Source organism: Artibeus jamaicensis, unplaced genomic scaffold (assembly GCF_021234435.1).
Source record: "Artibeus jamaicensis isolate MK-2021 breed Jamaican fruit bat unplaced genomic scaffold, CSHL_Jam_final contig_936, whole genome shotgun sequence".
Lineage (NCBI taxonomy): Eukaryota > Metazoa > Chordata > Mammalia > Chiroptera > Phyllostomidae > Artibeus > Artibeus jamaicensis.
In genome coordinates, this window is record NW_026522017.1 from 564863 (window position 1) to 578725 (window position 13863).

At 38.1% G+C, this 13863-nt stretch overlaps 1 protein-coding gene across 2 annotated transcripts in view; it reads right to left on the reverse strand.

Annotated features, from left to right (window-relative positions):
- Positions 1-13863, reverse strand: part of WDSUB1 (WD repeat, sterile alpha motif and U-box domain containing 1) — a 73194-nt gene that overhangs the window by 26423 nt on the left and 32908 nt on the right. For both annotated transcript variants that reach the window (XM_053655164.1, XM_037140443.2), the window contains one exon: positions 13053-13193. In XM_053655164.1, coding sequence (XP_053511139.1) covers positions 13053-13193 — 141 coding nt within the window. The remainder of the gene's footprint in view (positions 1-13052; positions 13194-13863) is intronic.

Here is a 13863-nt window from a genome sequence, read left to right on the forward strand (position 1 = left end):
TGCAGGCATACCTTATCTTACTGTGTTTTTGCTTTATTGTATTTCACTGATGTTGCATATCTTACAAATTGAGCACGACCCTCTGCCAGCAAAAGATGACCATTTGCTTTATTGGGGTGGCCTGGAACTAAGCCTGCAGCAGCTCAGAGGTGCACCTGTACATGCAACGCATATATCTTTCAAAAAACTTGTACCTACAATTTATTTAAAGGTTTTATTTATTTTTAGAGAGGGGAAGGGGAGGAAGAAAAAGAGAGAGAGAGAAATATTAATATATGGTTTTCTCTAATGCTCCCCCTACCGGGGACCCAGCCCACAACCCAGGCATGTGCCCTGACTGGGAATCGAACTGGTGACCCTTTAGTTTGCAGGCCTGTGCTCAGTCCACTGAGCCACACCAGTCAAGGCTATACCTAGAATTTTAAAGAACACTCACAACCAAATAAGATAAATAGCCCAATACAAAACGGGGAAAAGATCTGAAAGGACACTCTACAAAAGAAGACATGAATAGATAAGCTGATAAAGAGATGCTCAAACTCATTAGTAATCAGAAAAACACAGTAAGTGCAATGAGATACTACCTCACAGTCACTAAAATGGCAAAAATTAAAACACGGACAATACCAAGTGTTAGAAAAGAAAGGATGTGGAAAATTAGAATTTTCCGTTGGGAACTTAAATGGCACAACCACTTTGAAAAACAGTTTGGCCGTCTCTTTAAACAGTCACTTACTATACAACAAAGTAATTCCATTCCTAAATATTTAACCAAGAGAAATGAAACATATCCAGAGAAAGATATGTAAATGAATCTTATGGTAGCTTCATTCAGAACAAACCAAAAAGTGGAAAAGAGCTGAAAGTTTGTTATCAGGTTTGTGGGTAAACACACGACAGTACATCCATGCAGTGGAACACTACTCAGCAATTCCAAGGAACAGTTACTGATGCAGGCAAGACAAGTAAATGCAAAACATTCTGCTGAGCAAACAGAGCCAGGCTCACAAATGATTCACTTATATCGTATATACATCCTATTTATAGGACCAAAGAGCAGACTGCTTATGCAAGGCCAGTGGAGAGGGGACTGATTGCAAAGGATATGAGAGAACTTTCTGGGATGATAGAAACTTTCATGTCTTCATTGTGATGGTGGATGCACAGAACATTCTCTTAAAACACTCATCATACTGTACACTTAAAACAAAGGAGTTTTACTGTGTGCACATCTCAAAAAATGTTATCCCTCAAAAGTTCAATTTTGGTGCTATACTGTCCAATAGAGACTTCATGTGGTTATGTGAATTTAAGTTCATCACAAATAAAGTAAAAACTTCGCATCCTCAGGCCCATTAGCCACATTTCAAGTGCTCTGGGCCACATTTGATTATTTGCTACTGTATCAGAGTACAGGGAGAGCATCCCCCATCAATAAGGTTCTATTTAATAGAAGTGTTACAGAGAATTTGAGTTAGACAACTAACAATTTGGTATCATAATTGATCTATATGCCACTATATTGTATCAATAATGTTGCAAAAATAATTCTGTAACCAAAGAGACACTTTCAGACACCCATTGAAATTTTTACAAAAATCAACCATGAACAAACATACAAGGACCATCTCTAATCGCTAAAAGAAACATCCCTTTCTATTCTTTAATCCTATGCATAAAAACTAGACACCCCTCTCCCAAAAACACACTCAATACTAATTAAATAATTCACAAACTTTAAAAGTTTCCTAACAATCTTTGGGTAAAAAAAAAATAACCCGAAAGTGAGTATTACTTAGAAATGGAAGACAGGGAGACGCCTCCATGGTGGGTATGTAGTGCTTGGTCGGCACCCTTTTCTGTCCCTTCCGCCACCATCCTCCGTACCGAGTGACCCCACTTCCCTAGGGTCCCACTCTCCGCAGTCGGGGCCTTCGCGGGCCTGCACTTCCTCCCTGCTGGGACCAGCACTGTGGCAGGCTCCTGGCCCGGATTAGGCCAATGAGTTCTTCATCTCGGATTATCTGGAGTTAGCACTGGAAACACCATCAGATTGGTCGCTTTCTGGTGGGTGAAATTACAAAATGTAAATGTGGGACCTATTGGTGGTCGTGTTTTTCTACCATGTGGAAACATGTACATTGACTTTCACAGAAGGTGAATAAGGTGAATATTGACAAACTTCTGAGTAAATAAGAAACAGAAGCCTGACTGTAAAAGTCTCTGGTGACAGTTTTTCCTGAGACTCACTTACAATAATAGCATTTAATAAATTAACTGCCATTTATGCTTACCCCAATTTGAACTGAACCTATTTCAGTTGCAAACAAGGATCCTGATATACCAAAGCCATCGATAGCTACACTCATGGACAATTCCACAGCCCGAAATGAAAATAGATGATGGACAGTTATTCAGTGCCTCTTTGGTACAGGTGCTCGTTAAGTAACTAACATGCATTAATTTATTTGAACCTTCTAAGAACCCAGTGAGGTGAGTACTAGTATCCCATTTTGTACACACGAAAAATGAGACACAAGGGGTTGTACACCCTCCTACAGGTAATTCATTCAACAAGTAATGAAACAGATTCAGGCCCAAGCACCTGATTCTTCAGTGCATGTTCTCGACTGCTAGACAATACTGCCTTCCATAAGTATTCTCCTTATTAAATAGTAACTCAAAGGAACTAAAATCAAATGCTCATGAAAAAGAAAGTCGCATAAGAAAATTATAAATGGTAAACACATTAAAAAGTGCTCAAACTAGCTCTGGCCGGGGAGCTCAGTTGCTGAGAGCATCAGCCCAGTGTGCCAGGTGGCAAGTTCCATCTCCAGCCAGGACCCATCCAAGAAACCACCAATGAGTGAATACATTAGTGGAACTGATCAATGTTTCCCTCTCTCTTTCTCCCTGCTTCGCTCTTTAAAATTAAAAAAAGTGCTCAAATTCAATGTATACAAGAAAATACACACAAATTGCCTTTCACTTATTAAATTAAAAGATTGCTGCTACCCCGTGTAGGCATGGATGTGGGAAATGTGGATGCCACACACTGACGAAGGGACTGTCTGTCAGCATCCTTTAAGTAGTCTGACCTTTAGGAAATTTATCCTACGCTGTCCTACAAACGTTCACACTAAAACTGTAAGGATAAATTTAGATGACAACATTTACTGCTGCACTTTATAATAAGAAAACATTAACAGGAAATGAAATATACGTGGCAGATACACTTAATTATTTGGCAGCCTTTAAAAAGAATGAAGTATATTTCTGTGTAGTTTGAAAGACTTTAATAAATGTGTGTTACTGTTACAATCAGAAATAAAATGAAAAGAATAAAGTAGATAACATGATGCCTTCTTCCTTCCCTGGGAACTAAACCAAGAAGAATTAAAATAGCAGTTAGGGATGACTACATACCTAGAAACAGACAAATGTCCATGGACATTTCACCAAAAGTAAAAAAAACGGATGCATGACACAAAACAGCATGAAGTACACAAGCCCAGTTTTGTAAAAATATCTTGACCCAACTGGTATCAAACATGTGACATTTAAGAATAAAAGGACAGAATATGTAGACTTATATGTGAAACTGGTCTTAGCTCTCACCTTATGAATAGATGACTCACGTTATACACCTGTGTGTTGTCTGGAAAACTTGTGCCCAGTGAGGATGTATTATTTTACAATTAAAAGAGGATAACTGCAAAAAGTACAAATGTGTTCTTGGCTTAAGCCTATATCAGAACAAATATAAAATTCTAAGTATAAGACCTAAGCATTTTTTTTAAAAACTGGAAGAAAATGTTTATAGTGGGTAAATGAAAAATGCTCCTGCCTATAAAATTTCAAAGCAAGTAGAGACAATCAAATATATTAAAATGATACTAACAAATAAGACTCTATATGACTAGTTCCATAATAATGTGGACACAATATATAAGGCCAATATTCAGATGAAGAAGATGAGTAGATATTTTGTACCTAAGCATGTTTAAGTGGTAAACTGTGGAGAATTTACTGGAGTGACGCAGCAGCATTGCAGCGTGACAAGACCTCACCTCTCCCCCAAACCAGGGGTGTCCAACCTGCAGCCCACACGCAGCCCAGCATGGCTATGAATGTGGCCCAACACAAAAACGTAAATTTACTTAAAACATTATGAGATTTTTTGTGATTACATGTTGCGAGGTATTTAATGTGAGGCCTAAGATAACTCTTCCTCCAGTGTGGCGCATCCACCGTGGCGCAGAGTTGCCAAAAGGTTGGACACCCTGCAGGCTTAAAGCTGCAAGCAGGACAACCAATTCAACGAGGGATTGTCTGGTTAACACAAAACACCTCTAAGAGATCCAGACACTGAGACATCTAAAGGTGGCATATCTGAGTGAACAGGGAGGGGAGGGAGACAGAGGAAGGACAGAGATGGGAGCCACAGACACAGTCCAGGGCTTGCAGCAGCCTCCATTGACATGGTAGCTGTGGAGGGTCAGATTGCAGCACTCACTTGGCAATCCAGAGAGGATCAGAGGGGCACAGGCAGCTTTTTGGCCTGAGTGGCTGGTACACATTGCAGTTGGTCTGAATGATGGGAACGCAGATGCAGTTCAAAGGTGTGGCAGCTGCAGTGGAGCAGCCACCAGTGGCAGAAAAAAACCCTGCAGAAGCACAACTCTGCTCTCTCCTTACCCTCTCCTCACCCACCCAGCTAGAGCAAACGCAGCAGAGCTGGAGGTGGTCAGAGGGCAGAAGCAGCATTCCAGCCTGAGTGGCCAGTATGTATTGTGGCTAAACCCAGGGGAAAAAACAAAGTCTCAGACACGTGAACTGGCCTCCCCCAGCCCATCACATGGAACCTGGTAGACGCAGCCAGGGGACCGCAGATAGTACACTGAGGCTGGCAGCTTCTGGCTGCCAAAAAATAGCGTGGGACTCAGGCCCAGAGCCACATCGCCTGCCACATCTCACCATGGGCATGATGGCATCCTGAGACCAAACTGACCCAGTCACAGAGGGACACCTACCTCCTCTGGAATATGGGACCTTTTCAACAGCCAAATAATCCATCAGCTACCATGAATAACCAAGGTAACAAGGTAACAAGCTCAGAAAAAAACATGAAAAGTCTCCAGAAAACAAACTCAAAGACATGGAAGACTGCAATTTAAATTAAACAGTATTCTAGATTGCAGTTCTGAAAAAATTACAAGACAACTGAGAAAGATGGTTTAATGACCTCAGGAATAAAAATCAACAAATGAAAGGATTATTTTACCAAAGACTTGGACACTATAAAAAAGAACCAAACAGAAATTTTGTGCTGAAGACACAACATTTGTGTTGAGAGCTTAGGAAATGAGCAGGTAAGATGGAAGAAAGAATTAGTGATCTTGAAGATAGAAATCTAGAAACGACTCAGGTAGGAAACAGAGAGAATTGAAAGTTTAAAAAAACTGAAAGAAATCAACAAGACCTATCTAACTCCAGTAGAAAGAGCAATGTAAAAATAAAGGGTAAACCAGACGAAGAGAGGGACAGAGAACAGAGAGCCTACTCCAACAGGTACCAAGAACCTACCAAACCTATGGAAAGAGCTGCACACTCGAATCCAAGATGCTAATAGGCACCTAACTATCTCAGTGCAAAAAGACCTTATTAAAGACACATTATATTAACACTGTCAAAAATTAATGACAAAACAAAAGGCAATCTCAAGGCAGCTAGGGAAAAATGATTATAACCTATGAAGCACAGGTGGCAAACACAAGGCCCACAGGCTGAATCCAGCCCTCCACCTTGATTTGTCTGGCCTGCCACCTTGTGTCTACCCAGCAGCAGCACTGAGCTCTTGGTTAACAGTTAAGGAGTAGTTACATTTATACTCCTAAAATTACATTTGGGCCTTTGAAGGCAACCACAAGGCTGATGTGGCCCCTGGCAAAAATGAATTTGACACCCTGTGAAGAAAACCCCCTTGGATTATCTTTGGATTTTTCAGCAGAAACCTTACAAGCCAGGAAAGAGTAGAATCAATATTTAAAATATTGAAAGAGAGAAATCACAAGCCAAGAATAATACATCCAGCAAAGCATATACCCAGATATGAAGTAGAAATAAAAGCTTTCCCATACGAACAAAAGCTGGGGCAATTTACTACCACAAGACCTGCATTACAAGAAATGTTGAGCCCTAGCTACTATAGCTCAGTGGATTGAGTGCTGTCCTCAAGGTTGTGAGTTCAATTCCCAGTCAGGGCACATGCCTGAGTTGTGGGCCAGGGCCCCAGTAGGGGGTGTGTAAGAGGCAACCACACATTGATGTTTCTCTCCCTGTCTTTCTCCCTCCCTTCCCCTCAGACTAAAAATAATTAAGTAAAATTTTTTCAAAGAAAGAAATGCTGAAAGGAGTTCTTCTACCCGAAAAAAAAAAAAAAGATGACAAAAGGACACAACGCTATAAGATAACTATAAGTAGGAAACTGCAACCCTATTAAGTACTTAATTATAACATTAAGGTTACAGGGAGTAAAAGCATTTTTTAAAAATAAAAGACTATATATAGCTTCCGGACTTTGGAAATAAATGCATAGCATAAAAGGATAATTTGTGACAATAAATCATAAAGAGGTGGGGACAAGGACTGGACAGGCACAGGCACATGAGGATGTAATCGGAAGAAAAAATTATCGCAGGCATGAAACTTCTTTGTGTGGTAAGCACAAGATGAAAATCTGGAACAGACACATTAATATAAAAAAAGAGGGATAAAAAGCATAGAATATCACCAAAGTAAAATAGCACACAGGAACACAAGGGAGAAAAAACATTGGAAATACAGAAAAAACAGCAAATAAAAGATAAGATGGGTGTGATAAGTCCTCCTACATCAATAGTGAGCTTGAATGTAAATGGATTGAACTCACCAATTAAAAGGCACACAGTAGTGGGATGAATTAAAAATGAGACCCAACTATATTCTGCCTTCAGGAGACCAATCTCGGCTACAAAGACAAACACAGACTCAGAGTGAAGGGGTGGAAGATGACACTTACATCAGACAAAATAGATTCTAATAAAGAAAATGTAATAAGTGACAAGGAAGACATTTCATAATGCTAAATGAGACAATTCATCAAAAAGGCATAACATTTATTAATATATATGCACCCAATCTGGGAATATTAAAATACATAAAACAATTACTAACAGAGCTAAAGGGAGAAACTGACAAAAATACAATTATAGTAGGAGATGTAAATAACTTGCTGACAGCAACGAGGAGAGCAGCCAAACAGAAAATTAATGAGGAAATATCAGCCTAAAACAACACATTAACATAAAAAATAAACACCATATAACATAAGACCAATAAACATAAGTGATATTTACAGAGATGTACCTCCCACAATGACAGAATATACATTTTTTTCTCAAGTGCATATGGAACATTCTCAAGGACAGACCATATGTTGAGGCACAAAACTACTCTCAAATTGAAGAAGATTGTAATCATACAAGTATATTTTCCAACTACAATGGTATTTAATTGGAAATTAACCATAAGGAAAAAGTTGGAAAAACCACAAATATGTGCAGATTAAACAACATGCTTCTTTGAAACAACTATTGTTTCAAAGAAGAAATAAAAGATCAAAAGATACCGAGAGGAGATACATGAAAACGGTAATAACAACACATCCAAAACTTGGGGGCTGCAGCAGAAGCAGCACTAAGAGGGAGGTTCATTGCATTCCTGGCCTACCTCGGCAAACGAGAAAAATCTCAAGTAAACAATCTAAAATTTCACCTTAAAAAGCTAGAAAAAAAGAAGTTCAAAGTTGGTAGAAACAAGGAAATAGTAAGATTAAGAGCACGAAAAACACAAAATAGAGGACAAAAGGATTATATGAAAAAAATTAATGAAACAAGGAGCTAGTTCTTTGAAAAATATAATTGACAAACCTTTGACTAGGTTCATCAGGGAAAAAAGAGAAAAAGACTCAAATAAATAAAAAATGAAATAGGAGTTACAGCAGATGCCACAAAAATACAAAGGATGATACAAGAATGGTATGAAAGGCATATGGCACTAAATCTGATAACCTGGAAGGAGACAAACTTTTAGAAATATATAACTTTCCTAGGCTGAATCACAAAGAATTGAAAAACCTACATAAACTGATGAACAGTCAGGAAAATGAAACAGTACTCAAAAACCTCCCAAAAAACAAAAGTCCAGGACCAGATGACTTTACTTGTGAATTCTACTGAACATTCAAAGATTTAATGCCTACCCTCAAACCCTCCCAAAAAATTTTAGAGGAACTACTTCCTAACCCACTTTATGAGGCCAGCATTACCCTGACACCAACATCAGGCAAGGACAACACAAGCAGACATTCACCACACACAAATTATGAGCCAATATCTCTAATGAACATAGATGCAAAAATCCTCAACAAAATACTTAGCATATTGAATCAATAATAGATTAAAAAGATAATACAATCATGTGGTGTTCATTCTACGGACATAAGAATGGTTCAACACATGCACATCAATTAATGTGATACATAGCACTAACAACATGAAAGTTAAAAATCATGATCATATCAACAGATGAAGAAAAAAACGTCTGACCAGATACAATACCCATTTCTGATTAAGGCGCTCAATAAAATGGGTGTGGAAGGAAAATACCTCAACCTAACAAAGATCGTATACAACAAACCCTCAGTAATTAGCACGCCCGATGGTGAAAAACTGAAAGCTTTTCTCTAAGATCAGGAACGAGACTAGGCTGCCCACTCTCACCAATGTTATTCAACATTGTACTGAAAATCCTAGACTGAGGAATCAGGAAGGAGAAAGAAGTAAAAGGCATCTAAATTGAAAATAAAAAAGTGAAACTGTCACAATTTGCAGATGACACGTTTCTGATAAAGTAGTTAGGCAGGCACACAGAGTAGGAACATAGGCCAAGTACAGAATGTCACCAAGGTGGAAAATCCCGGGTTACCTAGCAACAAACAAAACTGGGAAAAACAGGTATTATAGGCTAGGACCTTACCCCCAGGGTGGTCTTTCCACCCACAGCAGATAGCTACTCATGCAGTGTGGACCCCCTGACCTTTCATATTGCTGGTCATGCAGCTTAGACCCCTTAGATGATGAACAAGGGGGCTGGAGTGTAGTCCACAGACTCCCATGTATGATCGCCCCCTTAGGCATTAAACCCTCAGAACAATGAGGTCCTGATCAGCAGCAAATAGTCCCAGGAACAAAGCCTCGGCTCTGTTAACCACAGATAAAGAATTTTGGTCAAACTAGAGATAACATCTAGGCCTCAGTTGTGTTTCAGCTCCAGAGCCAGAAAAGCTATAAAACCAAATGAAGTGATGCCATGGCTGACATCGGAATGCAATGACTAATGACCCTTTACTCTAGCACTGACCATCAGAGAACATGACCCTGAAAAAACACATTTGGAAAACCGATGTATATTCTGCTGAGATTCTCACCTGACATCTCCCCTAAAATCCCCACTTCTTGAAAACAGATAAAAACCCTTCAGATGAAGGACCCAGTGCACACTAGCTCTCTCTTGAGCCTGTCTGCACCTTCCCTGCCTTGGTTCCATAGGCTCTCGCTCTCCTCTCTCTCTCACACCCACACCTTTCTCCACCCCCTTCTTTCTTCAGGCACGCTCTCTCCAGAGCACCGCCTTCCCCCTCTTCTTCCCTTGGGTGCATTATCTTTGCTTTCTTTCTCTTAAGCTCCAAGGGCCCATCTTTCGCTGCTATAACTTGTTTCCTGAACCCATGCTGCCCAGCTGGCTCACTTCTTCTACCTCTGTGACTTAATAAACTTATCGTGGTAGAATTCTTGGCTCTGAATTCTTTCTTAGCCAAACTTAGTGACAGAGATCTAACTCCACAGTTAACAATTCTATACATAGAACACCCTAAAGACACTCAAAAGACTTTTGATAGAACATCAAAAGACTATTTAAAAAATTAACAAATATAGTAAAGTTACAATATATAAAGTCAATGTACAAAAAAATCTGTTATGTTACTATATACTAACAATGAAATAATGGAAAAAGAAATGAAGAAAACAATCCCACTTGCAACAAAAAGGATAAAATATAGGAATAAACTTCATGAAGGAAGTGAAGGACCTATGCATCCAAAGCTACAGGACACTGTTGAAAGAAACTGAAAACAGAAAAGTAAGGATATTCTGTGTTCATGAATTGGAAGAACTAACATAGTTAAAATGGCCATATTACCTAAAGCAATATACAGATCTACTACAATTCCCACCAAAATCCCCAATGGTATTTTTCAAAAAAATAGAACAAAAAAAATAATCAATTTGTATGGAACCCCCCCAAAACCCCAAACAGCCAAAGCAATCTAAGAAAAAAAGAACACAGCTGAAGATATCACATTCCCTGATTTCAAATTATATTACAAAGCTAAAATAATCAAAACAGTATGATACTGGCAGAAAAAGAGACATACAGATGAATGAAATACAATTGAGAGCCCAGGAATAAACATATATGTACAATTAGCTTTCAACAAAGAACCCAAAAGCATACAAGTAGAAAGGAAAGCCTCCTTAATAAATGGTGGTGGGAAAACTGGAAAGCCACACACAAAAGAATGGAACTAGAATGCTATCTGACACCACACACAAAAACTAACGCAATGGATGCAGGGGTGTCCAACCTTCTGGAGTCTCTATGCCACACTGAGAGAAGAAGAGTTGTCTAAGGCCACATATTAAACACATAGACTCTAATAAAAACTGATGAGCAAAAAAAGGGTTTAAGTAAATTTATGATTTTTGTGTTGGGCTGCATTTATAGCCATCTTGGGCTGTGTGTGGCCTACGGGCCACAGGTTGGACACCCTGGCATTAAAGACTTAAATATAAGACCTGAAAAAATAAAATACATAGAAAAAACACATAGGCACTAAACTTATGGTTCTTGGTCTCAGAGGGGTTTCTGTGAATTTGACCCTAAAAGCAAGGAAAGTAAAAGCAAAAATAAATGAATGGCACTACATCAAAATAAAAGCTTCTGAAAAAAATTTAAAAAAAAATAAAAGCTTCTGCATAGCAAAAGAAATCAACAAAAGGGCAACTAATAAAATGGGAGAATATATTTGCAAACGTTACCTCCCAAATATACAAAGGACTCATACACCTTAACAACCACAACCCTCCCAAAAAACAATGCAATTAAAAAATGGGCAGAGGACCAGAACAAGCACTTTTCCCAAGAACACATACAGATGGCCAACAAACAGATGAAAAGATGCTCAACCTCACTGACTGTACAGTAAATGCAAATCAAAACCACAATGACATACATCTAACACCTGTTAGGATGGCTAGTTATCGGTAAGACAAAAATAACAAGTGTTGGAGAGGGTGTGGTGAAGGGAGAACCTTGCACACTACTGTTAAATAGGCGCAGCTGCTATGGAAAACAGTAAGGAGGCTCCTCAAAACACTCAGAGCAGAACTACCACATGACCCAGCAATCCCTCTTCTGGGTATCTTACCCCTCAAATTTGAAAACTTACTCTTAAATGATACATGTACCCTATGTTCATTACAACATTATTCATGATAGCCAAGTTATAGAACAATTTAAGTGTCCATCAGATGACTGGATAAAGACGACATGGCACATACATATACAATGGAATACTACTCAGTCATAAAAAATGATGCATGGATATTGAGAGTGTCATGCTAAGTGAAATAAGCATATGCCAGATGGAAAACGACAAGAATCATATGATTTCACTCACACATGGGATATGAAACAGAAAGCAATGAACAAATAACACAAAATAAAAACATATGGATACAGACACCAGTATGGCGGTCACCACAGGGACAGGGGACCAAACACATGGTGACCGAAGGAGACTAGATTCTGGGTGGTGAGCTCACAATGCAACACACGGAGGTTGTATTACACAACCTGAAAACTTGTATAATGTTATCAACCTATGTTACCCTGATAAAGTCAATTTTTAAAAAATGATGAGGTAGTTAAAAATACTAGGAAAAAAGAAAACAATTTAGTGCCTTCCTTGCAATATAATGAATACAATTACAAACAACCATTAAACTCACCAAAATAGAGTTATAAAATTCAATAATAACAAAACTGGAAAAATAGGTTCACTTAAATATATTGCTGGTAGTGCTGTAAACTTTTTTTTAGAAAACAATTTAATAACAAATTTAACAAAAACTATCAAGACTGTTCTTTTCCACTCATGAAGTATTCTTTGATTGGCTAATGCTGCTTTGGGGCACATGTGCCATGAGAGTAACCTCAGTAACAATAGCAACAGAAAGAAAGGGGCACCGAGACGTGCAGTGCTATTTACCAAGCCAACTCATCCATACACCAGGTAGTAGAAGATTCAAACAAATTGTAGCATAGAGCCACAATACAATGGTTATTAAAACTGAAAATTATGTACACTAAGTCAATACTCAGAAATATGTACATGTTTTACATATTTAAAAACAATATAGAATCATTGATTACAACTATGTAAAGTATGTATTTTTACTGACAAAGATTAGAAATTAATGTGGAATGATGCAACTTCACAATTTTTAAATTCTTACTTTGTAAGGTTTAAATTCACGACAGACAAAATAAATATAAAAGATCTAACAGGCTATCCTAAAAAAACCGAAGACTTTAACTTTACATTCTAGTAACTATGCATTTCACAAGGTAAGTAAAGCTTGTAAAACTTACGCCTTTTGTCTCACATCTTATCCAAACCTACTCCATCCAGTTTTATTAAGACATATATAGTGTTCAATAATAACTCACCTTTGATCTAATGGGGTTTTCAAAAAGAGAAAGACAACTACTTACAAAAAACAAAAGGGATTTTGAAAATTTTCCGCATTAAACGAACTTCTGTGAACTGTCTACATTACTCACTCACACACAGTGTGCCCGGAAACTGCGAACAGGATCACACTCACCTGACGCGATGACAGGGTCCTGCATGAGCTCCCTAGTGATTGGGCATATGAATTCATCAGGAATTTCAGAAGAAAGAGTTTTCACCTGTGTCCTGAGCTCTTCAATTTTCCTCAGAACTTTGCTACGCAGCCCTAAAGATTCTAAAAAAGAAAATACTCTGTTAGAACTGGAGAACTACTGGTAAACTTTATGCAAATCTTTAGTTAACAGAGGAAGATTTTTATCTACTAGAAGCAAAAATCTTCAGACATAATGTTTATGACATATAACTGTTTTCTTTATAAATTCTTTCATGAATTTTTTTATAGTATAGAGTACTGTGTGGTTAATATAAATCAACAACTAATAGATTGTTTATTCTGTGTTTAAAAAAGGTATTATTTTTAGAGAGAGAGGGAGGCAGAAAGGGAGAAAAACACCAATGTGTAAGAGTTACACTGTTTGCCTCTCACACACCCACAACTGGGGACCTGGCCCACAATCCATACATGTGCCCTGACTGGGAATCGAAATAGTGACCTTTCAGTTCGCAGACCAGCACTCAATCCACTAAGCCAACCAGCCAGGGAAATAAACTGTCTATTCTAAACAACCTTAGATTCCGAAAGTTCCTCAAGAATTTTAGAGTGCTGAACACTAATTTATGATACAAAATCAGAAAATGCTCATTATTAATGGTTATTTAGATAACAAAAAAATTTTCTGAACATAAATTTTAAAGATATTCAGCTTAAAAATGTAAAAATTCCATCTTATGTTTTTAAACTATGAAATTGGATATATTTGTTATTCTCAAATGAAACATCACAA